Consider the following 26454-nt stretch of genomic DNA (forward strand, 5'->3'; position numbering starts at 1 on the left):
TACATTTTATTTTGTAGCGGGTATGTCTGTCTGTCGGTTCTAGGCAGAAGATCCTCCACACCATAGCTTTAGCTCTGAAGACTCATATGAGTTTGAGATCCACCTCTGTTTGCAGTTTTCTCTCTGTTAGGTGTTCTGTCAAGATCTTAAATAGCTTTGGTTCCAGATGACCTCCTCTTCTCCCTTAAACTTGCTGCGCTTTCTGATTCTTAATGTTGTGATGCTGGGGAAAATCCCCAGTTACCCAGGCTAAAGCCCCTTGTGCCATTCAGTCTCTTCCTGTTTCCTTCCAATGTCCCTTGTCAGATTTCTGCAAAGCATCATTGTCTGCATTTGTACTAAACCAGACTTTCATCTTCTCATGTGGGAACTATTACTGCCTTCCACTTGGTCCCTCAGTCTTCATCATATGCTTCAACAGAACAATCTACTTGAACATTCTTCATAAGTCATGAGATGCAGCAGCTTGCTTCGCTCATCTGCAGTCTCAGCTCATGATCAACAGAATATCATAGAAAAATACCTCATTCACATGTACAGAGTCTTCTTATCTCTTGCTGTGGGCTTTTTTTGGAAACCTCATTTCCAAATGAACATCATCTCCAGCCAAACCAGATAACATCTTGCATGCCTCCTGAATTTTACCATGAGGTTCCTCTTTCTCCTTCAGATCTTTCTCGGTCCAGACCTGCCCATACTCACTCCCCTCCAAATCCTTTTTTCTTAAAGAGCCTATTTAAGTATCTTCTCTTCTGAATTAATTGACCATGTATGCATGGGTTTATTTCTGGGCTCTGTATTCTGTTCTGTTTACCAGTGTATTTGTTTTTATGCCAGTACCATATTGTTTTAATTATAATAGATTTGTAATATAGCTTGAAATCAGAAATTGGGATGCCTTTAGCTTTGTTCTTCTTTCTCAAGATTGCTTTGGCTATTCAGAGTCTATCAGAGTATGAATAACACTCAGTGTAGCACAACTAGTTATAAGACAGTAACAAGACAGATTTTGTTATTTAAGCTTTCAAATTCATTGTAAGTTCCTTGAGGGCAGTTGATAAACTCACAGATATATTTAGTTGAGTAACTTTAGTTAGGGTTTTTTTTTTTGGTTGGCCTAGTGTTCTCCTTGCAAGAATTAGAGGGCTGGCATTGATCTGTGCAAATACAGGAGCCAGTCCTGAGTCAACATATATTTGATTTACTCATAGGCTATTAAACCTGGACATCAGGCTCTGGTAACTAAGCTAATTTTATTTTTGGATGATTTTTCTACCTCTGGTTTTCTTTTTTACCTCTGGCTTCCTCACACTTTTAGTTGCAATAGGTGATTTATTGGCGTTTTTGTTCCCAGTCTTTGCTAGCTTCCTGGTTGCAGCTTTTATGTAGAAGAAAGTAATCTTTTCCTCTTTGTAATCATTGTGAAAACTTTTTTTATAATGGAATATAAATGGGTACAAGTAGTTCACTGCTTATGGTTTTTAATCTGGTGTTGCATTGCTTTCTTTCAACATTAAATCAGTTTTATCTTATCTGGCAGAAGGTTAGTAGTAGTACTAATACTAGCTGTATTTTGTCAGAGTCTTCTTCCTTGCCTTAGAGAAACCCTAATGTTGAGGCTCTGTACACTTTGGGTGAATGCTTGAGAATAGGGTCTTCTTGGAGGAGTAATAGCAAAATATGGTGTGAGTCTTGGGGAGCGGTTACCTTTTCAGAGCAAAGGCAGGGCAGAACCACCTCGTGATTAAGAACAAAGATTAAGTTGTGGTTTTGTCACTTACTGTGAGTAGCCTAGTATAAATCACCTATTCCCTTTGAACTGCAAATGCCTCTTTATTAAAGTAGGATGTTGTGAGGGTGATATGAGCTGATCTATGTAAAGAATGAAAATCATGGTACCTATTACCTACCAAATAAGTCGATAAATGGCAGCTATTGTCACTGTAGCATTAATAATGATAATGACAGTGATGATTATCATCATCTTAGGAGAGCCAGGTAAAATTGACTGCTTCTATGTTTTTATTTTTGAATTATCTCTAAGAGTGACTTAATTTGTTACAAATTAAATCTACTAGTTAGATTATATTATGGAAACATTTGATCACAATATAAATAATAATATTTCTTCAGCATAGTTATTTTATGAAAATACTTAAAAAAGAAACTTTTTATTATAGCCAATTATCACTAATTCTGCAAAATAATATGTTAAAGCAGTTTTCCTGTAGTATTTGTGGCTCACTGAAAAAATCTGTGAAGATAATCCTCCTTAGCAAGTTTTGGTTTCAGGAAAATCAAATTGAAGCAATATAATAAGGAAGCAGGGAATGTGAGGACCTGTACAACTGGAAAAGCTAACCCCAGACTTAACTGGCTGAATGGCCACTTCTGCTGAGACCCTTGATGACTGTGTTCTATAACGTCCCTTAGTTGGCTGTTTTGATGTGTGGTGTCCTTTGTGAGGTCATCAATGACATTATCAAGAAGACAGAAGCAGTGATACTGAGCTAAAGTCAACCACCTGTCAAATTCATATCCAACTGACTACCAGGCTGCTATCTATATGGGATGGGCACTGGAATTTTTCAGGTAAATAGAACTAGGTCCCTATTCTGTTTCTAATTGTTCAGTTAAGTTCAGTCGCTCAGTCGTTTCTGACTCTTTGCGACCCCGTGAATCACAGCACGCCAGGCCTCCCTGTCCATCACCAACTCCTGGAGTCCACCCAAACGCATGTCCATTGAGTCGGTGATGCCATCCAGCCATCTCATCCTCTGTCGTCCCCTTCTCCCACCCTCAATCACTCCCAGCATCAGAGTCTTTTCAAATGAGTCAGCTCTTCGCATCAGGTGGCCAAAGTATTGGAGTTTCAGCTTCAGCATCAGTCCTTCCAGTGAACACCCAGGACTGATCTCCTTTAGGATGGACTGGTTGGATCTCCTTGCAGTCCAAGGGACTCTCAAGGGTCTTCTCCAACACCACAGTTCAAAAGCATCAATTCTTCAGCGCTCAGCCTTCTTTATAGTCCAACTCTCACATCCATACATGACCACTGGAAAAACCATAGCCTTGACTAGACGGACCTTTGTTGGCAAAGTAATATCTCTGCTTTTTAATATGCTGTCTAGGTTGGTCATAACTTTCCTTCCAAGGAGTAAGCGTCTTTTAATTTCATGGCTTCAGTCAGCATCTGCAGTGATTTTGGAGCCCAGAAAAATAAAGTCTGTCATTGTTTCCACTGTTTCCCCATCAATTTGCCGTGAAATGACGGGACCGGATACCATGATCTTTGTTTTCTGAATGTTGGGCTTTAAGCCAACTTTTTCACTCTCCTCTTTCACTTTTATCAAGAGACTCTTTAGTTCTTCTTCACTTTATGCCGTAAGGGTGGTGTCATCTGCATATCTGACATTATTGATATTTCTCCCAGCAATCTTGATTCCAGCTTGTCCTTCCTCCAGCCCAGCGTTCCTCATGATGTACTCTGCATATAAGTTAAATAAGCAGGGTGACAATATACAGCCTTGACGTACTCCTTTTCCTATTTGGAACCAGTCTGTTGTTCCACGTCCAGTTCTAACTGTTGCTTTCTGACCTGCATATAGGTTTCTCAAGAGGCAGATCAGTTGGTCTGGTATTCCCATCTCTTTCAGAATTTTCCACAGTTTATTGTGATCCACACAGTTAAAGGCTTTGGCATAGTCAATGAAGCAGAAATAGATGTTTTTCTAGAACTCTCTTGCTTTTTCGATGATCCATTGGATGTTGGCAATTTGATCTCTGGTTCGTCTGCCTTATCAAAAACCAGCTTGAACATCTGGAAGTTCACGGTTCACATATTGCTGAAGCCTGGCTTGGAGAATTTTGAGCATGACTTTACTAGCGTGTGAGATGAGTACAATTGTGCGGTAGTTTGAGCATTCTTTGGCATTCCCATTCTTTGGGATTGGAATGAAGACTGACCTTTTCCAGTACTGTGGCCACTGCTGAGTTTTCCAATTTGCTGGCGTGTTGTGCAACCCTTTCACAGCATCATCTTTCAGGATTTGAAATAGCTCAACTGGAATTCCATCACCTCCACTAACTTTGTTTGTAGTAATAGGGAAGTCCAATTAGTCCAATTAGCAGATAGCTGTGACAAACGGGTGCCTTCCAAATTGGCCAAGTTGTGGTTTTCACTGTCAGAAAATCGTGGACATTAGATTTTGCTTAGTGTTGACTGAATGTTGAATGGATGCCTCAGCCAGTATACAGCAACTCTTTTGAATAACTTGGGAGAGAGGGGACAGTTGATGCAGAGAAGGGATGGAAAAGAAAAGACCTCCAGCTGCAGAGAATATATGCATGTAAAATATTTTTCTGGTGAGAATCTTAAAAATAAAGATGAGTCTTAGAATTTAGGAGTTTGTCAGGAAAATAAAATGAAGATTAGAGAAACAGTAAAACTTTAAGAAATGCCAATTTTTATTTCTGTATATAATTTATAGTATTCTAAAATGGATATTACTGCAAGGTCATCATTACCAACTGTACTGAAATTCTTTGATTTAAGATAGTTATGCTAATATTCTATTCATTCAACATGAACTCAAACATTTTAAGTGTATCATAATTTACATTGAGACAATGTATGTTTTTTACTATCCTAGGTTAAAACTGGCCTCACATTAAACACTTTGAGTCATGAGATCTGTAGAGTAGAAGGTGTGAGTCTAGAAAGGTCAGAACTTCACCCATCCAGCAGTAGGGTGGTGGCTTCACTGTAAGATTTGGATGTGCCAGCCGCTGTTGTAAGTGGAAGACTTAGGCAGGTCAAATTGCTCAATATTAACTCTAAGTTAGAATTATTTTTAAGTGATCACAGTGTTATTTTTTGGTTTGTTTGTTTAGCACAATAAAAGGGAACAGATTTTTCAGTGGAATTTTCATTTTTTTTTTTTTTGGTTTCTGGAAAATGTTGGACTGTATAAGGTCTCAAACAAACAAAAATCAAGAAATTCCATCAATCCAAATGAGCAGAAAGAAAGTCGATAGCTAACACAGTGCAAGACTTTATTTGGAAAGATACAGCGAGCATGAAGGAGTGCTGGATCTAGAGGGTTTCCCCTTGAAATTGTGGTGCCATGCAAACTCTGACTAGAAGAAACCTTCTTTTTCATTCTTTTAAAAGTTCCCTTAATGAAAGAAATTATAGCACTGTTGGATCTGTCATTTTATAGAAGGGTCAAAGCATGGTTTTCCTTTACTTTCTAATCTGTAAAATGTAGACTCTTCCAGGGCTAGAAATGTAAGTGTGTTGGCTTTCGGTTTTAGTGAGAAGTTTATTGGGAAGGGGAAAACTCAGGAAGAGAGTTGTACCAAGGTGGAATTAAACACTTGCCAAAGAATGCAGAGCAGGCATGAGGTTCATTGTGATGTTGAATGACAGAAGACTTCGGCTAGTTCTTTTTTGTGGAGGGGATTAGTGGTTGAACAAATTTGTAAGTACAGCTTGCAATTTTGTCAGACACACAATGACATTTCTATTCACAGCTCTCTTGACTTTATACTATTTAAATATTCTCAGTTGTCTCTGAATTTTCCTTTTTGTAATTCCTATTGGACAGTAACTTTTATGTTGTCAGTTTCCTAGGGTTTTTTGTGTGTTGTTATTGAATTGTGGTATACAAATTGATATGTTAATAAATTCCTTATGGTTTTTCTTTCTAGTTTAACATAATTTTATAATATATACAGTTTCTGTTTATTATTGGATTATTATGTGATAAAAATCTCAACTTTTTTGTTTCCTTTTTATTTTTTTGCCTTTTAGGCTAAGAAATGGCATTTCAAAAGGCAGTGAAAGGGACTATTCTTGTTGGAGGAGGTGCTCTTGCCACTGTTCTAGGCCTCTCTCATTTTGCTCATTACAAAAGGAAGCAAGTAAGTAATTATCCATGTATTGATTATAATATGAAACTTAAGTCTGTTAAAGTACTGTATATGAAACGAGTGTAATGGTATTGTTTAGAAATTACTATCTAAAGACACTAATTTAGAATATTGCCTTAATAATCATTAAGAACTATGTGTATCTTATTTTTTAAAAAGTAAATTTCTTTATCAGAAAGCATTATATTACTTAGCCTCTGTTTTGGCTCTTTGAATTTAAAAGACTGCTTCATTTCCGAGTGCCATGGTTTATTCACTTAGACTTTCTTTGTCTAATTCATCCAAATGTCTGGATATCTTCTATGTTCCTGCCAAGAGTTTGTCTTATTAGCAGGCAGACAGCTGAGAAAGGAAATGGGAAAAGAAAGAGCCTGCACAATAGACCCAACTCAAAATTTTGGGTTTACTTCTGAAAGGTTTAGTTACTTATATAGCATTATTACTTATACTGGGTAAAATTTTTAGTGGGAGAAAGCTATGAAAATGGAATTGGCATGAAGTTTCCAAACAATTCAGAGTGTTAGTTTCTTTTCTTTTTTTTCCCCTTTGCACTACAACTGTGCCTTCCCATAGATCAAGTTGATGCCAGGAAATAACTTTTGGTTTTGTTCTTTTCAGGATTGAAATACTAACTCAGTAATTAGTATTAATCTCCTGTCCCCTCTTCCCAATGTCATTAGGACTTTTTGTGATACCAGCTGGTGGCTTCCTTCCAGATTCAGAGATGAAGGTGAAGCAATTTGGGAAGCTATTTGCAGCTGGGCTGTGAACTACTGTACATCTCCTACATTTTTGTGAGAACCTTTCAGCCCTGCCTGGGTTGTCTTGTTCTTGTTTCTGTTCCTTTGTGCTCCAGGGTGGCAGAGCCAGCCACAGTGCTTGTTGTCTCATGTCCTGAATGGGAACTGCCATGTAAAAAACACATATTAGGAAGAATCAACTTGCTGGCTTGTATATTAATAAATAAAAAAAGAAGCAGCTAATTTTTAGTGCTGCCTCCAAAAGACGGACAGTAATGGATATAGGCTGTGCTATTTCCTTCCATTCTTAACTGTGAGCACATTACTCTTTTTTTTTCCTTTGAACTTTTTATTTTATATTGGGGCATAGCTGATTAACAATGTTGTGATAGTTTGAGGTGAACAGGGAAGGAACTCAGCCATACATATACATATATCCATTCTCCCTTGAACCCTGCACCCATCCAGGCTGGCACATAACACTGCACAGAGTTCCCTGTGAGCATATTACTCTTAAGGTTTCCCTAAGTATACATGTTGCAGGTATTACTGAATTTCTGTTGAAGCTCATTCTCACTCCTGAACACACTTGATGTACTATTTCTTTTAAAATGTTTCCTTGATTCCTTAAAAATAAGTGTGAAAAGATGATGTTGTTTCTGCTGAGGCTATTTTAGAAGTGCAGTTCTGTTTGGGACATGGACTTTAACAGATTAGATTTCGTCTGCCATCTTTACCAGTACACTCTGAAACGATACAGGAAAATGCCAGTGCCAAAGGTCCCGATATCTAATATGATGAGTTGTTGCTAAATTTGTACAGGGTTCATGTCTGTTAACCATAGTGAGCATGTTCTATTTCAGAATTTATAGCTCAACTTTGTACCCAGGGAATACTGTTTCAGAAATATGCTTTGTTTTTGTTTGATTTCTCTTTTATTTCTCAATAGAATAAGCAGTTGATACTGCCTCCAGTCCATCAAGTTAGGAGTTAATTTTAGTCAGGAAAATCAAGTCAAGCAAGGGTTTGTTGATTCCTGGACATTTTGTCATTTTCTCCTTCCTAAGTTAGACATCCTGACCACCCTAATAGCCAGATGAAACAGATACCAGCAGTTTTGAGTCATTTATAATTTTAATCTGACAAGTTCTTTTGAGAAAAATCACCATAGGCATATTCTGTCAATGAGTTGCAGGAGACACCCGCCCAAGTGCATGTGTTCTTTTGTGGTGATTCCTGTCCCTTGCAGCCACTGCCATGAGCATGTTTTTGGTAGCAGCTTTGGAGCTAGCCACAGGGATTGGCAGAAAGAGAGAAAGGGGTATGTGTGGAGGGAAGACCAGCTCAGTTGAGCCATTGACATAAAATGACCACAGGCCTTAGCTGTCCTCTTTCAGAGAGTATCTGCCAATCAGAGCCATTCTAGGGGAGGAAATTTTCCTGACTTCAATGGTCAAGAAAAAGCTGTCCCTTGATGCCCCTTATTTGGCTGCATTTTATAGAACCTGTGGCCTTAAATGTGACTAGGTGTGGTCTTATTTTTCTAGAGAAAGAGAAGTCACTCAGTCAGGTCCGACTCTTTGCAACCCCATGGACTGTAGCCTATCAGGCTCTGCCATCCATGGGATTTTCCAGGCAAGAATACTGGAGTGGGTTGCCATTTCCTTCTCCAGGGGATCTTCCCAACCCAGGGATCGAACCCGGGTCTCCCGCATTGTGGCAGACTCTTTACCCTCTAAGTCTTCTAGAGAGCAATGCTTAAAAGTATTGGCTTGTGTTTTGTATGTTTTTTTTTTTCCTCCAGTTTTTATGAGATGATGCCAACCAATAAACCGTCCTCCTTTAATGATAAGTTAGTGTTGAAAGCCCAAGGTACTGATGGCTGAGAAAACAGCCGGTTGACTTTTAAGTTCAGGCACATTTTGCTGGCAGTCCTGCATTTGATGCACTGCTTCCGCTGGCCCCAAGCTGGTGCTCATTTGATATTCCTGGTACAAAACTTCCTTCCTAAAATACAGACAGAAGTCATATTCTAAATACAAGTGGGCCGATTCTAAAAGGTGGGCAATTGTTTCAGCACCTTTGGTGGTGGATACTTTTCTAAGTGTTTTGGTGCCAGGCCAGTTCAGAAAACTCTTTGAAATTAGCTTCTATTTGCAAGGAAAAGAATAGAAGGAGAACTATTACATATACCTTTTTTTGATTAATTAAATGGAAAACAGTGAAATTCACTAAAATGTGATTCACTTCCCTTTTACTCAGTTGCTTGAATAAAAGCTGCTGTAGGTGAGGAAATAGAGATATTTGTGAAGACTGGCATTTTCGGGGACAGGTTGGAGGTTATAGGTGATAGTAAGGATTTTTTTGTTCCACCCTACTTTGTGGTGTGACTTTTCTTCATGCAAGCATATTATTAACACTTATGTTTTTCAGCAGTGAGTAGTCTCCACTGTTGACTCAAGTAAAGAGAATTTTTTTCTTCTTTTGAGATAAATAAGGTCACATTTGGAAAAGGTGAAGATCATGGCCTAGGGAGAGAGCTGTGGTTGTTGTAGTTATTATATTTTGGAGCTGGCAAACTAAATCTTCAATTCCAGTGAGAAAGCTGATGGGGGAAGAGAAGATGAATGGAATGTTGGCTTCTTTTGACTGTGTCCACCTGCAGGGAAGGAGGTTTGTGGCCACAAATGGCATCAATACTCCAGGCTGCTTCCAGGGGTGCTTGTAGGATTTTCTTTTTTTTTAAAATATTGGCTGTTAGAGCAGTGATTTATTTATTTTTTGTTTGCACTGGGTAATCACTGCTGCACAGGAGCTTTTCTCTAGTTGCCATGAGCAGGGGCTTCTTTTGTTTCAGAGCATGGGCTTTAGGGTGCATGGGCTTCAGAGGTTGTGGCATGTAAGCTCAGTTGCTCCTCAGCACTTGGTATCTTCCTGGACCAGAGACTGAACCCATTTCCCCTGCATTGGCAGGCAGGGTCCTGTCCACTGTGCCACCAGGGAAGTCTGTAGGGTTTTTTTTGAGTGGTCTTAGGGAGGCTTCTTACCCATTCCATTTCCCCTCTCATTTCCTCACCCACATGTAGGTTACCAAGTTTCCACAAAACTTCTTGATGTTTCTCTCTCCCCAGACCAGCCATATACCAAGGAACAGGAGGCTGAGTCTTGGGATATAAACACCCCAGCACTGTCTTATATCCCTCCAGTATGTAGCAAGCAAACACCCCTGCACTGATACGCAGATTTTCCAGAGCAAGGTATTTATGATTCGTTGTTTAGTATAGGGGGCTTCCCTGGTGGCTCAGAAGGTGAAGAATCTGCCTGCGGTACAGGAGACCCAGGTTCAGTCCCTGGGGGGAAGGGAATGGCTACCCACTCCAGTATTATTGCCTGGAGAATTCCATGAACAGAGGACCCTGGCGGGCTTCAGTTCATGGTGTTGCAAAGAGTTGGACATGACTGAGGGAGTTTAGTATAGGTCTGTTTAGTAATAAACTTTAATTGGAAGGGACCTAGAAGACATCCAGTCTTCTTCTCCGGACAGTTTGCTCTTCTAGGGTTTCCTTGCTGTCTAGTGAAAGGTGTCACTTTATGGGACAGCTTCCTTTTCTAATTCCAAGCTGGAGGGAGAATGGAGTTTAAGTTATGAGCTTAAGAGGTGGTAACTAAGAGGTAGCTTAAGGAGCAGTGTGAGGAGCCTTATAGTCAGGGCTGCAGGAGGGTTCCTCAGGGCGATGGGAAGAATGGGGGCAAAACTAGGGTAGGATTGCAGAGTTTTCACAGAGGACTGCATTGGACTTTTGTCTTTGAAGTAGAGATTGAGGGTCTTTTTCTGGAAACTTAAAAAAAAATTTAAGCTCTACGTTTCTTTTATACCTTCTAGCTGGAAACTGGTGTGATAGTGTGGGCTGCTTTTTAACCCCAGCAGTGTGGCTGATGTAACAGAGATCTATTTAGGTCTGAGGGTGGCCCTCTCACGTACGCCGCACTCGGGCGTTCCTTCCATTACCTTTCTGGAGGTGTGTGGGCTTCATGAGCTGGCTCTGAGGTGAAGCCTGAGAACCACAGACAGCTTTCTCAAAGCCCGGATGTGAACTTTTTTTCTGCACCATGCATAGGCAGGGAGTCTCTTTTCAGTGTGAGGAGTGATATTATTAGAATCCAGGAAATGAGAGATTCTCATTGATGTTCTGTTCATCAGCAACAGAAAGGACAGGAACACAATCTTGGGAACATCTTTGCAGGCTGTCTGAGTCTGACTGCCAGCTCTGCTCCTGAAGAACTGAGTGATGATGGGCAATTTTCTTAAATTCTCTGAACCGCCCCCCCTCCCCACCACCACCATCATCTACAAGATGGGGGAAAACAGTGGTACTTTCCTCATAGGAATGTTGAAGACCATTAAAGCATGGGAGAGTTCCTGGAATATAGTAAATATGCCAAAACAAATTTACTGGGAACAGTTTTAGCTGTTCCCAGGTGATTTGATTATGAAGTGTGGTTGTAGTTAGCAGGAAAGTTGCTCTCATCACTGGAGACCCTTGGGTTCAGGGACACCATGTTAAGACATTGAGGTTTAGTAGCAAGACCTTCATCTGAGCTTGTAGAATGGGTGAAACAGTCATATAAACACCTTTGTGTTTTCTCTCTTCCTTGATTCCTGATCTGAATATGAGCCAATATCAAGGTTCAGTTCAGTTCAGTTGCTAAGTCGTGTCCGACTCTTTGTGACCCCGTGAATCACAGCATGCCAGGCCTCCCTGTCCATCACCAACTCCCGGAGTTCACTCAAACTCAAGTCCATCGAGTCGGTGATGCCATCCAGCCATCTCATTCTCTGTCATCCCCTTCTCCTTCTGCCCCCAATCCCTCCCAGAATCAGAGTCTTTTACAGGGAGTCAACTCGTCGCATGAGGTGGCCAAAGTATTGCAGTTTCAGCTTTAGCATCAGTCCTTCCAGTGAACACCCAGGATTGATCTCCTTTAGAATGGACTGGTTGGATCTCCTTGCAGTCCAAGGGACTCTCAAGAGTCTTCTCCAACACCACAGTTCAAAAGCATCAATTCTTCGGTGATCAGCTTTCTTCACAGTCGAACTCTCACATCCATACATGACCACTGGAAAACCATATCCTTGACTAGACGGACCTTTGTTGGCCAAGTAATGTCTCTGCTTTTTATTATACTATCTAGGATGGTCATAACTTTCCTTCCAAGGAGTAAGCGTCTGTTAATTTCATGGCTGCAGTCAGCATCTGCAGTGATTTTGGAGCCCAAAAAAATAAAGTTGACACTGTTTCCACTATTTCCCCATCTATTTCCCATGAAGTGATGGGACCAGATGCCATGATCTTTGTTTTCTGAATGTTGAGCTTCAAGCCAACCTTTGCACTCTCCTCTTTCACTTTCATCAAGAGGCTTTTGAGTTCCTCTTCATTTTCTGCCATAAGGGTGGTGTCATCTGTATATGTGAGGTTATTGATATTTCTCCCAGCAATCTTGATTCCAGCTTGTGCTTCTTCCAGCCCAGCATTCCTCATGATGTACTCTGCATATAAGTTAAATAAGCAGGGTGACAATATACAACCTTGACGCACTCCTTTTCCTATTTGTAGACAACCCCAATTATTGGCTTAAACTCTCTTCCTGTTATAAGTAATAAATTCCATGATGTTCCCATCATTTTTATTTTTTTTTGTATGTAAGCTTATGTCAGTTATAGCAGACTTGATTTATATGGTGATATGTTCCTAAAAGTTAGACAAATATAATTTTTTATAAGTGAATATAAAATACAATGCTATTTGTTATTCTATGGTGAAAAATTTTTAAAGCTCTTTTTTTTGGTAGGGGGAGAATCAGTTTTTTGGGGATAAATCAGAATTTAGCTAGAAGGGAATGCAATTGGACTTATATTTTCCCAAACCTAATGATGTACTGTTTGAGTGTATGCTAAGTCGCTTCAGTTGTATCTGACTCTTTGTGACTCCATGGACTGTAGCCCGCCAGGCTTCTCTATCCATGGGATTCTCCAGGCAAGAATACTGGAGTGGGATGTCATGCCCTCCTCCAGGGGATCTTCCCAACCCAGGGATCGAACCTGAGTCTCTTGTCTCCTGCATTGGCAGGTGGGTTCTTTACCACTAGCACCACGTGGGAAGCCCAATGATGTGGTAGTATTGGTTAATGACAGGATTTTCATGCTTTGCAAAATAATCTCTCACTTTGTAAGAAATAGCAATTCATTATACTTTAAGTGAATTGCTAAAGGCTATAGTTTACTTTGTTATGCATGGTAATTAAGGGAACATGATAAAAATGATAGTGGTGATGTTAGTGAGCTGATAGTGTTGGGTGAGTCGAATTATAGGTAAACCTATACCACCTTTGTAAGGAAAATACTTATGCTAATGATAGGCAAAACAATGTATCAATAGTTAAAATCCATAGGAATTTTGAGAACACTGTTTTAATCTCAGTCTCTCCCTCTCAATACATTACTTGTAAGAGATTCTATAGACCAATCTTTTGACTCATAGTATTCTACACATGGACATCACCAGATGGTCAACACCGAAATCAGATTGATTATATTCTTTGCAACCAAAGATGGAGAAGCTGTATACAGTTAGCAAAAACAAGACCAGGAGCTGACTGTCGCTCAGATCATGAACTCCTTATTGCCAAATTCAGACTTAAATTGAAGAAAGTAGGGAACACTACTAGACCATTCAGATATGACCTAAATCAAATCCCTTATGATTATACAGTGGAAGTGAGAAATAGATTTAAGGGACTAGATCTGATAGATGGAGTGCCTGATGAACTCTGGACGGAGGTTCGTGACATTGTACAGGAGACAGGGACCAAGACCATCCCCATGGAAAAGAAATGCAAAAAAGCAAAATGGCTGTCTGAGGAGGCCTTACAAACAGCTGTGAAAAGAAGAGAAGCAAAAAGCAAAGGAGGAAAGGAAAGATATAAGCATCTGAATGCAGAGTTCCAAAGAATAGCAAAGAGAAATAAGAAAGCCTTCCTCAGTGATCAACGCAAAGAAATAGAGGAAAACAACAGAATAGGAAAAACAAGAGATCTTTTCAAGAAAATTAGAGATATAAAGGGAACATTTCATGCAAAGATGGGCTCGATAAAGGACAGAAATGGTATGGACCTAACAGAAGCAGAAGATATTAAGAAGAGGTGGCAAGAATACACGGATGAACTTTTCAAAAAAGATCTTCACGACCAAGGTAGTCACGATAACGTGATCACTGACCTAGAGCCAAACATCTTGGAATGTGAAGTCAAGTGGGCCTTAGAAAGCATCACCACGAACAAAGCTAGTGGAGGTGATGGAATTCCAGTTGAGCTATTTCAAATCTTGAAAGATGATGCTGTTAAAGTGCTGCACTCAATATGCCAGCAAATTTGGAAAACTCAGCAGTGGCCACAGGACTGGAAAAGGTCAGTCTTCATTCCAATCCCAAAGAAAGGCAATGCCAAAGAATGCTCAAACTACTGCACAATTGCACTCATCTCACACGCTAGTAAAGTCATGCTCAAAATTCTCCAAGCCAGGCTTCAGCAATATGTGAAGCGTGAACTTCCAGATGTTCAAGCAGGTTTTAGGAAAGACAGAGGCACCAGAGATCAAATTGCCAACATCTGCTGGATCATGGAGAAAGCAAGAGAGTTCCAGAAAACCATCTATTTCTGCTTCATTGACTATGCCAAAGCCTTTGACTGTATGGATCACAATCAACTGTGGAACATTCTGAAAGAGATGGGAATACCAGACCACCTGACCTGCCTCTTGAGAAACCTGTATGCAGGTCAGGAAGCAACAGTTAGAACTGGACATAGAACAACAGACTGGTTCCAAATAGGAAAAGGAGTATGTCAAGGTTGTATATTGTCACCTTGCTTATTTAACTTATATGCAGAGTACATCATGAGGAACGCTGGGCTGGAAGAAGCAGAAGCTGGAATCGAGATTGCCAGGAGAAATATCAATAACCTCAGATATGCAGATGACACTACCCTTATGGCAGAAAGTGAAGAGGAACTCAAAAGCCTCTTGATGAAAGTGAAAGAGGAGAGTGAAAAGGTTGGCTTGAAGCTCAACATTCAGAAAATGAAGATCATGGCATCTGGTCCCATCACTTCATGGGAAATAGATGGGGAAACAGTGGAAACAGTGTCAGAGTTTATTTTTTTGGGCTCCAAAATCACTGCAGATGCTGATTGCAGCCATGAAATGAAAAAACGCTTACTCCTTGGAAGGAAAGTTATGACCAACCTAGATAGTATATTAAAAAGCAGAGACATTACTTTGCCAACAAAGGTCTGTCTAGTCAAGGCTACGGTTTTTCCCGTGGTCATGTATGGATGTGAGAGTTGAACTGTGAAGAAAGCTGGTAGCCAAAGAATTGATGCTTTTGAACTGTGGTGTTGGAGAAGACTCTTGAGAGTCCCTTGGACTGCAAGGAGATCCAGCCAGTCCATTCTAAAGGAGATCAGTCCTGGGTGTTCACTGGAAGGACTGATGCTAAAGCTGAAACTGCAATACTTTGGCCACCTCATGTGACGAGTTGACTCACTGGAAAAGACTCTGATGCTGGGAAAGGTTGGGGGCAGAAGGAGAAGGGGACGACAGAGAATGAGATGGCTGGATGGCATCACTGACTCTGTGGACATGAGTTTGAGTGAACTCCGGGATTTGGTGATGGACAGGGAGGCCTGGTGTGCTGTGATTCATGGGGTCGCGGTGAGTCGGACATGACTGAGCGACTGAACTGAAATGAACTGAACCAATGATTCAGAATTCAAAAGATAAGATTGGGACAACAGCAGAAAATGGAAAGATTATATCCAGTTGAAGTAAGATCTACTTTGCGGTTTATCTTAATAGAGCCCCCAAATGAAAGGATACTTAATTCCCTGAATTGTCTTTATACAAGTATGGTTGGTTTTTGATGAGCGTGTTATTATGCACAGGTTATGAAAGTTTCCAATACTCTAGTTTCTTTATAAGGTAAGGATAATGTCTCTTTTCTCCCATGCCAAGCACTAACCAACTCAGAAATACACAATCCAGTCTTCACAGGACCTAACATGTTAGCAGGTCTTTAATATCCATTATACTACTTTCTTTTTCCCATATAGGATATAAAAGTTTTGAAATAGACAGACCTAGCCTTGTTAGGCAGAGAAGGCAATGGCAAGCCACTCCAGTACTCTTACCTAGAAAATCCCATGGATGGAGGATCCTGGTAGGCTGCAGTCCATGGGGTCACTATGAGTCAGACATGACTGAGCGACTTCACTTTCACTTTTCACTTTCACACATTGGAGAAGGAAATGGCAACCCACTCCAGTGTTCTTGCCTGGAGAATCCCAGGGACGGGGGAGCCTGGTGGGCTTCCGTCTATGGGGTCACACAGAGTCAGACACGACTGAAGTGACTTAGCAGCAGCAGCAACAGCAGCCTTGTTAGGAATAATAACAAAGATACAGCACCAGGTTTCTTTAAGTAGCTGAGTTTTTTATTGACATAATGCTGCTTATATTCACTGCTAGCCAGAGAAACTGGTGGAGGTTACAGAAACTTGAAGTTAAGAGGAATATCAGTCAAGAAAAAATCAAAATTATAAGCAGAGTCAAAATCATAAGCACACCAAATACTAGTAAGGATTTGGAGCAGAAAGAACTCTCATTTATTGTTGGTGGGAATGCAAAATGACACAGCCACTTTGTAACACCACAGTTGGGTGGTTTCTTACAAAAATAAACATATTCTCACTATATGATCCAGCAGTCACACTCATTGATATTTACCTAAAGAAGCTGAAAACTTATGTCCACAGAAAAACCTGTGCATGGATTCTTAATTGCCAAAACTTAGACACAGTTAAAATGGCCAACTATAGGTGAATAAATGAATGAACTGTGGTCCATCCAGACAGTGAAGCATTATTCAGCACTGAAAAACAAATGAGCTATCAAGCCATGAAGAGAGATGGAGCGACCTTAATGCATATTACTTAGTGAAAGAAGCCAGTCTGAAAGGGCTTCTTACTGTGTGACTCCAACTATATGACTCTAGAAAAGGGGAAACTGTGGAGATAGTAAAAAGATCAGTGGTTGCCATGGATGTATGCAGGGACGTGAGTAGGCTGATCACAGAGGATTTTTAGAGCATTGATGGATACATGTCATAATATATTATCCAAAAACCATAGAATGTTTAACTCCAGGAGTGAACCCTTAAGTAAACTGTTAACTTTCGGTGATTATGCTGTATCAGTGCAGGTTTATCTTTGGTAAAAATTGTGCCACTCCAGTGATTGATGTTGATCATGGGGGAGGCTCTGCCTATGTGAGGTTAGGAGGTATATAGGAAATCTCTGGAATTTCCCCTCAATTTTTCTATAAAACTAAAACTGCTCTAATTTTAAAAAATTATACTTAAAATCATAAGTATACCATTTAGGACATGATGCCAATTGAGAAAATGTCAGTTGCAAAGATTCTACTTAAGTGTCACTTTTCAATAGTATCTTTGGTTGAATATAACTGTTTTTTACATGTGCTTTTCTGATGCTAGGAAAGGTTGGGGGCGGGAGGAGAAGGGGACGACCGAGAATGAGATGGCTGGATGGCATCACCGACTCTGTGGACATGAGTTTGAGTGAACTCCGGGAGTTGGTGATGGACAGGGAGGCCTGGCGTGCTGTGATTCATGGGGTCGCGGAGAGTCGGACACGACTGAGCGACTGAACTGAACTGAACTGAACTGAATATCTTTAAGAATTTAACCTCGGTTGTAAACATACTTCTGTCTCCTAAGCTAAAGAGTATGTGGATTTGAAATCAGTCGAAATCTTCCTGAGCACTGATATAGCCTCAATTAGCACATGACTCATTGGCTTTATGCTTACCAGAGGCAATTCTGGCTACCAGACTTGTTTGTTCTGAGTAAATAGTCCCCATCTCCAGTGGCATTCTTTATAGGTTCATGAACAGCCTTTCTTTTTAAAAAAATCTTAGAGAGTGCTGTAATAGCAACTGTCCTTAAACAGTCTTCATTTTTGTTGATTTTAATGTTTAGGTGGGAACTGTAGTGTTAGATGGCCTTCCAGGTGGTGCAGTGGTAAAGAATCCACCTGCCAATGCAGGAGACACAAGGGACGCAAGTTCCATCCCTGGGGTCAGGAAGATCTCCTGGAGTAGGAAATGGCAACTGGCTCCAGTGTTCTTGCCTGAGAAATTCTCTATGAATAGAGAAGGTAGTGTTAGACACCATATGAAGACTGTATATTTTGAAGACTGTATGTTTAAGAGGAGAAAGGACTAGTGGTTGAATGATAGGCTTCAAGGTTCACCCATCTGCTTAGAAAGCCATCAGCATCAGCATTATGTCAACCATGAAAGTAGAAATATCTCTGCACCTTGGTTTGCTGGTGGGTTTGCTGGTGGCTTCCCTGGTGGCTCAGACGGTGAAGAGTTTGCCTGCAATGTGGAAGACCTGGGTTCAGTCCCTGGGTTGGGAAGATCTCCTGGAGAAGGAAGTGGCAACCCACTCCAGTATTGTTGCCTGGAGAGTTCCGTGGACAGAGGAGCCTGGCAGGCTGCAGTCCATGGGGTTGCAAAGAATTGGACACGACTGAGGGAAACTTTCACTTTCACTTTTCATGGTTTGCTGGGGCTCTCATTTGGTTATCTGTCCTTTTAGAGATTTATCTCTATGCACTCTATGGACATGAGTTTGAGCAAACTCCAGGAGATGGTGAAGTACAGGGAAGCCTGGCATGGGGTCCCAAGGAATCAGACACAGCTTAGCAACTAAACAATAGCAACATCTCTATGGGTTATTTTTCTATAAATGGTGGGTCCTAACCTGTCAGAAGATTCTGAACAGACAAAGTATGGGAATTGTAAATATTGAGTTGCAATGCTAAACGTATCTCATATCTGTGTGTTAAGCTAACTGGTATATTAAGCGTCTCCCAAAGCTCAGTGGCTTATCACAGTGAAAGTTTCTTTCTTGCTCACATTACACTTCAAAGTGGATAAGTGGGCAGTTGTTTCCTGCAGTTGTTCAGGGACCTGTATCCCTTTATTCTAGTGGTTTTGCCATGTTGTATAGCTTTTTGACTCACTAGATCATTTCTGACCAACCGTAAGGAAGGTGGGAAGTGTAGTCCAGTAGTGTTCTCAGGAAGAAGAGAAATGTTTTGATAAGCATCCAGTCATTAAATCAGTGTCCTGACTTTAATTTCTAATCCAGTTTGACAAGTGAACTGTGTGGTTTTTCTTTTTTCTTTTTCTTTTTGTGAGAGTTTTATCCTTAGAGTTTATGTCAAAGACTGTATCATCTGTTTTCTTCTCTTGTTTAGAATCCTGCAGATAGATTCCTGGAAGGACTCTTTTTCTCTTAAAAACACAACCAAATTGTTGGGGCTGTGTCTGTTTTATCTAAAGTTTGATGAGGATTCTCGGTACACTATATTTTCCAGGAGGCCAGTTGAAACTATTCTTAACTCTATATGGTTAACCTATATGCTATAACTCTATATGCTTCTCAGAGGCATGTTTCATTAAAGCACTGAAATTATGCAGACAGAGCTGGAAATGTTCTTTGAAGTGCATCCTATCATCTTCCTTTTAATTTTGGTTTTTATTTAACACTTAGCTCCCAAAGTAGGGCCATGGCGATATCTTTGAGTTATAACTCACATCAGGCCTTCGAGGAGTTTGCGATGCTATTTTATTGCTGGCATACAAAATCCGAGAGGTTAACTGTACTGTGGCAGGTCACACAGTGAGTCAACGGCTGAGCTATGATTAGCGTTGACAGCTGGTGAGCTTCTAGGCTGTTGCTCACTGAGCGACGTTGACATTCATTTTGATTTGACTTTGCATTTCACTTTCAACTATTTATCCATTTTAAGGCCTCTTTAAGAAACTTTTTAGGAATATTGTGGGACTGAGGAAACTTTCTGTAAATGCTTTGGGAAAAGTCCACTAGCTCCCCTCTTCCCATTTTCCAGCTTAATAGTTAAATTGTGATAATGCTAGGTAGGCCTCCTTTTGGTAGAGTTTGCAAATTAAGAACATAGATGCTTTAAGATATTAGGCAATGTTAGGCAAAATAATTTTACTTGCTTTATTTCAAAATGTGTGATTGTTTTCAACAAAGGAGTTCTGAGATCCAATTATATGCTTGTGCGTATAAACTAGAAAAGTTATAAATGTTTATATATCTGATGAAATAATTCACAGAGAAATGGAAAGCATGCATCATAAATTATACCCCAAAGTATTTTGAACATATAATTAAAACGCAACCAAGGGCCGTCTGGATTGTGAAGCTTGGAAGCAGTCCTTTGCCTCATTGGGTCAGCATTTGATTCACCTGAGAGGGATAGGGGGACAGTGAGTCCCGTTTTGGTTCTGTGTCCATTTCCAAATGTATGTGTCAGGGAAACATTTAAGGAAAAATGCTGTTAGGTGGATTCTTGGGTGTCACTGCCCAGTGTGGCTGGCCCTGGGTAAAGCAACTTCCCTCGGACTTCTGTTTCCTCTGGCTGCCATCAGCAGCTCCCTGTAAAGCAACTTCCCTCCGACTTCTGTTTCCTCTGGCTGCCGTCAGCAGCTCCCTGCACTGCTGGTGCCAGTGAGACTGGTGATCTAGGGCCCTCCGTACCTCACACATATAGGGAAAGATAACTTAGCAGAGATGAAGACAGGTGATTCGGAGTCCAACCTGGGATCGGATTCTGATTCTGTCAGTTACTTGCCCAAGGAATAACAAAATTCAGTTTCGTCATTGGTCAGAGGATGCGCCCTGCTGTGTCATGGTGGGACCCAAGGGACCTGACTTACTAGTATGTGGGATTGCAGCAGCTCTTCCTCCCTCCCTGCTCTCAGGCTTCCTCTCCAGATCCTTTTATCCTCAGTACGCTATTGCAACTGAAGAGCAATATCAAGTTTGTGTGTGTGTGTGTGTGTGTGCGCGCGCGCGTGTGCGCGAATGCGCTAAGTCACTTCAGTCGTGTCTGACTCTTTGCAACCCTGCCGACCATAGCCAGCCAGGCTTCTCTGTCCATTAGATTCTTCAGGCAAGAATACTGGAATGGGTTGTCATGCCCTCCTCCAGGGGATCTTCCCCACTCAGGGATCGAACCCATGTCTCTTAAGTCTTCTGCATTGACAGGCAGGTTCTTTTTCATTAGCGCCACCTGGGAAACCCAATATCAAGTTTGGACACTTCTGAACACATATTCTGTGTCTTTAAAGTACTTAACTGGTAAAACATATCCCTCAGACCTCAGATCATGTAGTGATGTGATTTTAATTGAAGTAGATTCAGACAGAGCCAAAGGGTATTTTCCCTGCTTTTCAGCTATAAGAGTGTTGTAATTTAATGATTTGGCTGGGTTGTGATTGGTATTAAAATATCTTCTCTGTGATTTCTCAAAGGAATCACGGCCACTTAAGGGTGAGATAGCACCTTCAAGGTGAGCCAGAGCTCTTTTCTCAGCCCACCCCCACCGAAAGTTGGACTTGTCTTATTTTCTCTTGTGGTCCCCAGTGGAGATGAGGGGCCACCCATTAGCCACTCTTCCTATAGAGTAATCATGAATCCCTCACCCGGTTTGTTTACATTGAGAAATGTGAGCAACATCATTGTTTAGCATCACAAAGTGATTCAGGAGGTGAAGGGTCATTAAGACATCTTGAGAGTCACTCTAAGGAGATGCTTATTACAATTCCTTTCCAGGAATATAAAAATATAGTATTTTTCAGTGACAGCAAAACATGAAGCAATTCCCCTTAAATCTAACAGTTCCATTATCAAGATAGAACTGAACCACAAAATATGAGAGTGAGAGTGATAGTTGCCGTAAGAAGTGATTTGCATGAAACCCTACCTTATTCTCCAATTATTACTCTACATGATTACAGGACAACCTGGCTGTTAATTGCCTGTGGTCTTTAAATATGCACTTCTTTCAGAAATAGACACTAATTATTAGATCTTGTTTTCTGTCTCACCTGAAGTTGCAAATGTCTAGGATATATATTTTTTTTAATTTGCAAGTCTAATTGTGTACAGATATAGTAAAATCGATCTCATTCTGAATCCCATTCTGTTCTCTGAGATGTAAACTCTCAACAGTTATGAACTTGGCTTTCAATTCTATATAAATGTTTTATGTGCCCATCTCTTGACAAAAGCTATATGTTTGCTATCAGAATGCTGGAGGAATTTTATCTTTTTAACATGGAGAGGAATCTTTGCTTACGAGTTAAAGAAAAAAAAACTACCTATTTCCCCACAGCCCATTATCATTAAATATAATCAGAGATAACAACATCAAAGTAAAATATTAAATACTGGATATACTCCTAATTGTACCAAGATAAGAATTTTTTTTCTGTTTGGGAGCTTCACTTGGACTTAGGCTAGGCATAAGACAGTTTGCTTTGTGTCTTGGGCTCTCGTTTCTTCAGACATCAGGGGCTGAATTAGGTAATAGATCCTGAAGTGGTGCTGGGCTTGTCCTGTCTTTAGGCCAGGCTTGGCAAGCCTATATGCCTAAAGGGATCAGACTGCTAGGATGAAAGTGTCAGGCCAGTGAGTGGGAATCCTGGGCTAACAAGAGTGCATGAGCCCTGCCTAAGGGCTGCTGCTGCTGCTAAGTCGCTTCAGTCGTGTCTGACTCTGTGCGACCCCATAGACGGCAGCCCACCAGGCTCCCCCATCCCTGGGATTCTCTAGGCAAGAACACTGGAGTGCGTTGCCATTTCCTTCTCCCTGCCTAAGGGCAGCGGCCACTATTCAGTTTCAGCAGATTGATCTCAGATAGAAATCTTAATGTTTATGTGAAATATAACAAATTTTGTTATTTATTTAAATCATTTTTAAATTGAATATAGCTGACACAATATTATACTAGATTCAGGTATAGTGATTTATTGTAGATTATGTGCCAAATAACCAATATATGCCAATACAGATTATGTGCCAAAATTGTTACAGTATTGTATGTCATATATAGTATGCCCATATTCCCTGTGTTGTATATTACATCTCTGTGACTTATTTATTTTATAACTGGTAATTTTTACCTCCTAATCTTTTTCACCTATTTCTGCTATCCCCCCACCTGAACTGTGGTGACCTGGGTATTTATCTGAAGGAAACAAAAACACTAATTCAAAATGATACGTGCACTCCAGTGTTCACTGATGCATTATTTAAAATAACTGAGATGTGGAAGCAACCTGTGTCTACTGACAGATTAATAAAGAAGATCTGGTGTATATATATATATGTATATATATATATACACAGACACACACACATACATACAGTGAAATATTTAGCCATAAAAAAAAGAATGAAATCTTCCCATTTGTGACAACATGGGTAGACCTGCAGAACGAAAGTGTTAGTCGCTCAATTGTGTCTGACTCTTTGTGACTCCATGAACTGCAGCCCGCCAGGCTCCTCTGTCCGTGGAATTCTCCAGGCCAGAATACTGGAGTGGGTAGCCGTTCCCTTCTCCAGGGGATCTTCCAACTCAGGGATTGAACCCTAGTCTCCCACAATGCAGGCGTATTCTCTACTGTCTGAGCCACCAGGGAAGCCCTAAAGACTTGGAGGGTATTATCCTAAGTGAAATTAGATAAGGACAAATAATGTATATTTTCAATTATATGTGAAATCTAAAAAACATGAACAAATGTAGCAAAACAAGCTTATAGATATGGAGAACAATTTTTAAATATTGGGTTGTAACTCATGCTTTTAAGAAAGTAGTGTGCTGACCAATTCAGTACAGTGACTTATGGTTTTATCACATGCTGTGTCTACTTCCATATCTGGTGTTGTCACCCAGCTAATGCCTGTGAATCTTTCTTGACCTGATTTATCTATGAAGCCTTCTCAGATCTGGGTCAGGGATACCTCCTATGGCTCTTATAGCGTTTTCTCTCCCTTTAATGTACTAAGCAGTAGTATAATTTGCTCTTTGTTCTGTCCTCTAATCTCTAGATTAGACTCCTTGAGGGCATCCACTGCACACTGATTGCATGAGAAAGTATGGTGGTGAGTAAGGTGTCTTCTCAGGTGACTTAGGGCATATTGCTTTTCCAAGGCTTCTCCCAGAATCTCAGTATCAGTCTTCTAATGGAGTCTGTCTCCCAGATTTCTGTTTAATCAGGCTGTCTTGATTAAACAAGGCAGTTTTATTAGCAGGTCTGGGAAAATTTGGAGTCCAAAGGCCTCTTTTCTTAAAATGTGCTATTACTTACCGCTACTGTTTTATTCCTGCTGATTTTCTCTTATTTCTCCTCAATCAACATATTTCTAGGGAAGGTAGAGTGCAGATGTGTTTTTGTGACTCAAAGCCATATGAAGCCCAAATGAGTCTTTCTCTTGTCATAATTATAAGGAGGGCCTTAGGCTGTGTTTACTGCCTCTAAAATAAACTTGGTGCTTAGCTTCTCAGTTGCAACACTTTCCAGCTTTTATGAAAAAAAAATAAACAAAAATAAAATGTTATTTTAAATGTAGTGTCAGAAATTAAATAAATTACCCTCAATAGTGCCATATATATATATATTTTTAAGTATTTTTGGAAGGACTATGCAGCAGAACCTCCACAACAGAATCATACTGAAAAAAAAAAGCCCCCAAGCTTTCTGTTTTTGGCAACTGGTAATATCTCATCCTATTAAAACTATTTAGTCTGTTTCTTTATTTTTTTATCAAATTATATGTAGAATCAGTATTCTTGCCTGGAGAATTCCATGGACAGAGGAGCCTGGTGGCTACAGCCCATGGGGTCGCAAAGAGTCGAACATGACTGAGTGACTAACAGACACACACACACTTACACACACTCACACACACACACACACCATGTTGCAGCAATGTAAAAACTTAGTCTCTGTCACCAGGCTGTGTAAGTTCAGTTCCTAGCTCTACCATGTACCAGCTGTGTAATCATAGGCCAGGGACTTAACTTCTGTGTCTCGGTTCTTCTTTCTGTACATGGGAGATCCTAGAAGTACCTAACTCAAAGAGTTATTGAGAGGGTTAAATGAGTAAAAAGTAAAACCTTTATAATAATGCCTGGCACGTAATTGCTGTGTATATGGTTACTTATTTTTAAATCAAGTTTATTGAAGTATCATTTAGGGCATAATTTACATGCAGCAAAATTCACCCTTTATAATACACAGTTCTGTGAATTTTGACAAGAGCATATGGTCATATAACTACCACTACTGTGAAGATATGGACCATTTCTCTGATCCTTAAAAGCATACTCTTTGTTGTCAATCCCCTCTACCCCTCACCATTTCCAAACCCTGACAATCACAGGTCTGTTTTCTGACCCCATACTTCTGCTTTTACAGAATGTCATGTAAATGGATCGTGCTATGAGTGAGACCTCTGAGTCTCACTTCTTTCACTTGGCACAGAAGTTGGCAAACTTTTCTGTAAAGGGACAGGTAGTCCATGTTTTAGGTTTGCAGGCCTTACCGTCTCTGTTGCAAAAAATTCCATTCTGCTATCTCAGTCGTGCACTGCACATGAAAGATTGTGAGTGGCCATGTTCCAATAAAACTTTATTAAAATAGGTAGAAGCCACATTTGGGTAGAAAACCATAATTTGGCAGCCTGTGACTTAGCATAATGCTTTCAAGATCCATTCATGTGGTCGCAACTATTAGAAGTGTTCTTTTTATTGCCAGTTCTGACACATAGATGCACTAGGGTTTGTTTAGTCATTCACCAGTTGAAGGATGTTTTTACTAATTTTTGGAAATTATAAATAAAGCCACTGTAAATATTTGCCTACAGGTTTTTATGTCAACACAGATTTTGATTTCTCTTGAGTAAATCACCTTGGCAGGGGGGTTGTATGGTAAGTGTATGTTTACCTTTATTGTGCGTGTTCAGTTTCTTCTGACTCTTTGTGACCCCATGGGCCATAGCCTGCTAGGCTCCTCTATCCATGGAATTTTCCAGGAAAGAATACTGGAGCAGGTTGCTATTTCCTACTCCAGGGGATCTTCCCAACCCGAGGACTGAACCTGCGTCTCCTGTGTCTCCTACATTGGCAGGCAGGTTCTTTACCACTAGTGCCACCTGGAAAGTCCTTAGAAACTCTCAAATTGTTTCCAAAACGTCTAGATTATTTTGCATTTCCATCAGCAGTATAAGAGAGTTCCAGTTGTGTTGTATCACCACCAGCCCTTAGTGCTGTGCATTTCTTTGTTCGTTTTAAGTTACTCTGAAAACCTATGAATGATCTTAGAAACTAGCATGAAGATGCTTTACCTTTAATCTCATAGTGAGTTGAAAGCTCTTGAAGGGTTTTACACATGGAAATGATGGAAATGACATGATTTGGGTTTTTAAATGATTACCCCAGCTGCAGTATGGAGAGTGATTTGGAGGGAGGAAAGGTAACTGTGTGAAGGCCTGTAGGAGAATATCATTTTAGGACAGAGGAAAGGGAAAGTACCTGGATTGAAAGAGGGCAGTGAAGATGATGTCATAGATGTGAGAATTCTTTAGGAGTTGGAATTTATAGAACTCACTGACTGATCAGATATGAGACTTAAGAAAGTGGCACAAGCAGCTGGGTGTATAATGATGCCTTTACTGAGATGAGGAAAATGATAGAGAAAAAGGTTTGGGGAGATAAACTGTATCAGTAGAATTTTGAGATATATGTGAGACATTGAAATGGAG

The 26454-nt window shown here is 40.3% G+C and overlaps 1 protein-coding gene across 3 annotated transcripts in view; it reads left to right on the forward strand.

Annotated features, from left to right (window-relative positions):
* GPD2 (glycerol-3-phosphate dehydrogenase 2) overlaps positions 1–26454 on the forward strand; it is a 163635-nt gene that overhangs the window by 32565 nt on the left and 104616 nt on the right. For all 3 annotated transcript variants that reach the window (XM_055396939.2, XM_055396938.2, XM_055396937.2), the window contains exon 2: positions 5816–5925. In XM_055396939.2, the coding sequence (XP_055252914.2) occupies positions 5824–5925 (102 nt within the window). In that variant the 5' untranslated portion in view covers positions 5816–5823. The remainder of the gene's footprint in view (positions 1–5815; positions 5926–26454) is intronic.

This window comes from Moschus berezovskii, chromosome 2 (assembly GCF_049115385.1).
Source record: "Moschus berezovskii isolate FMDL1 chromosome 2, NW_MosBer_1.0, whole genome shotgun sequence".
Lineage (NCBI taxonomy): Eukaryota > Metazoa > Chordata > Mammalia > Artiodactyla > Moschidae > Moschus > Moschus berezovskii.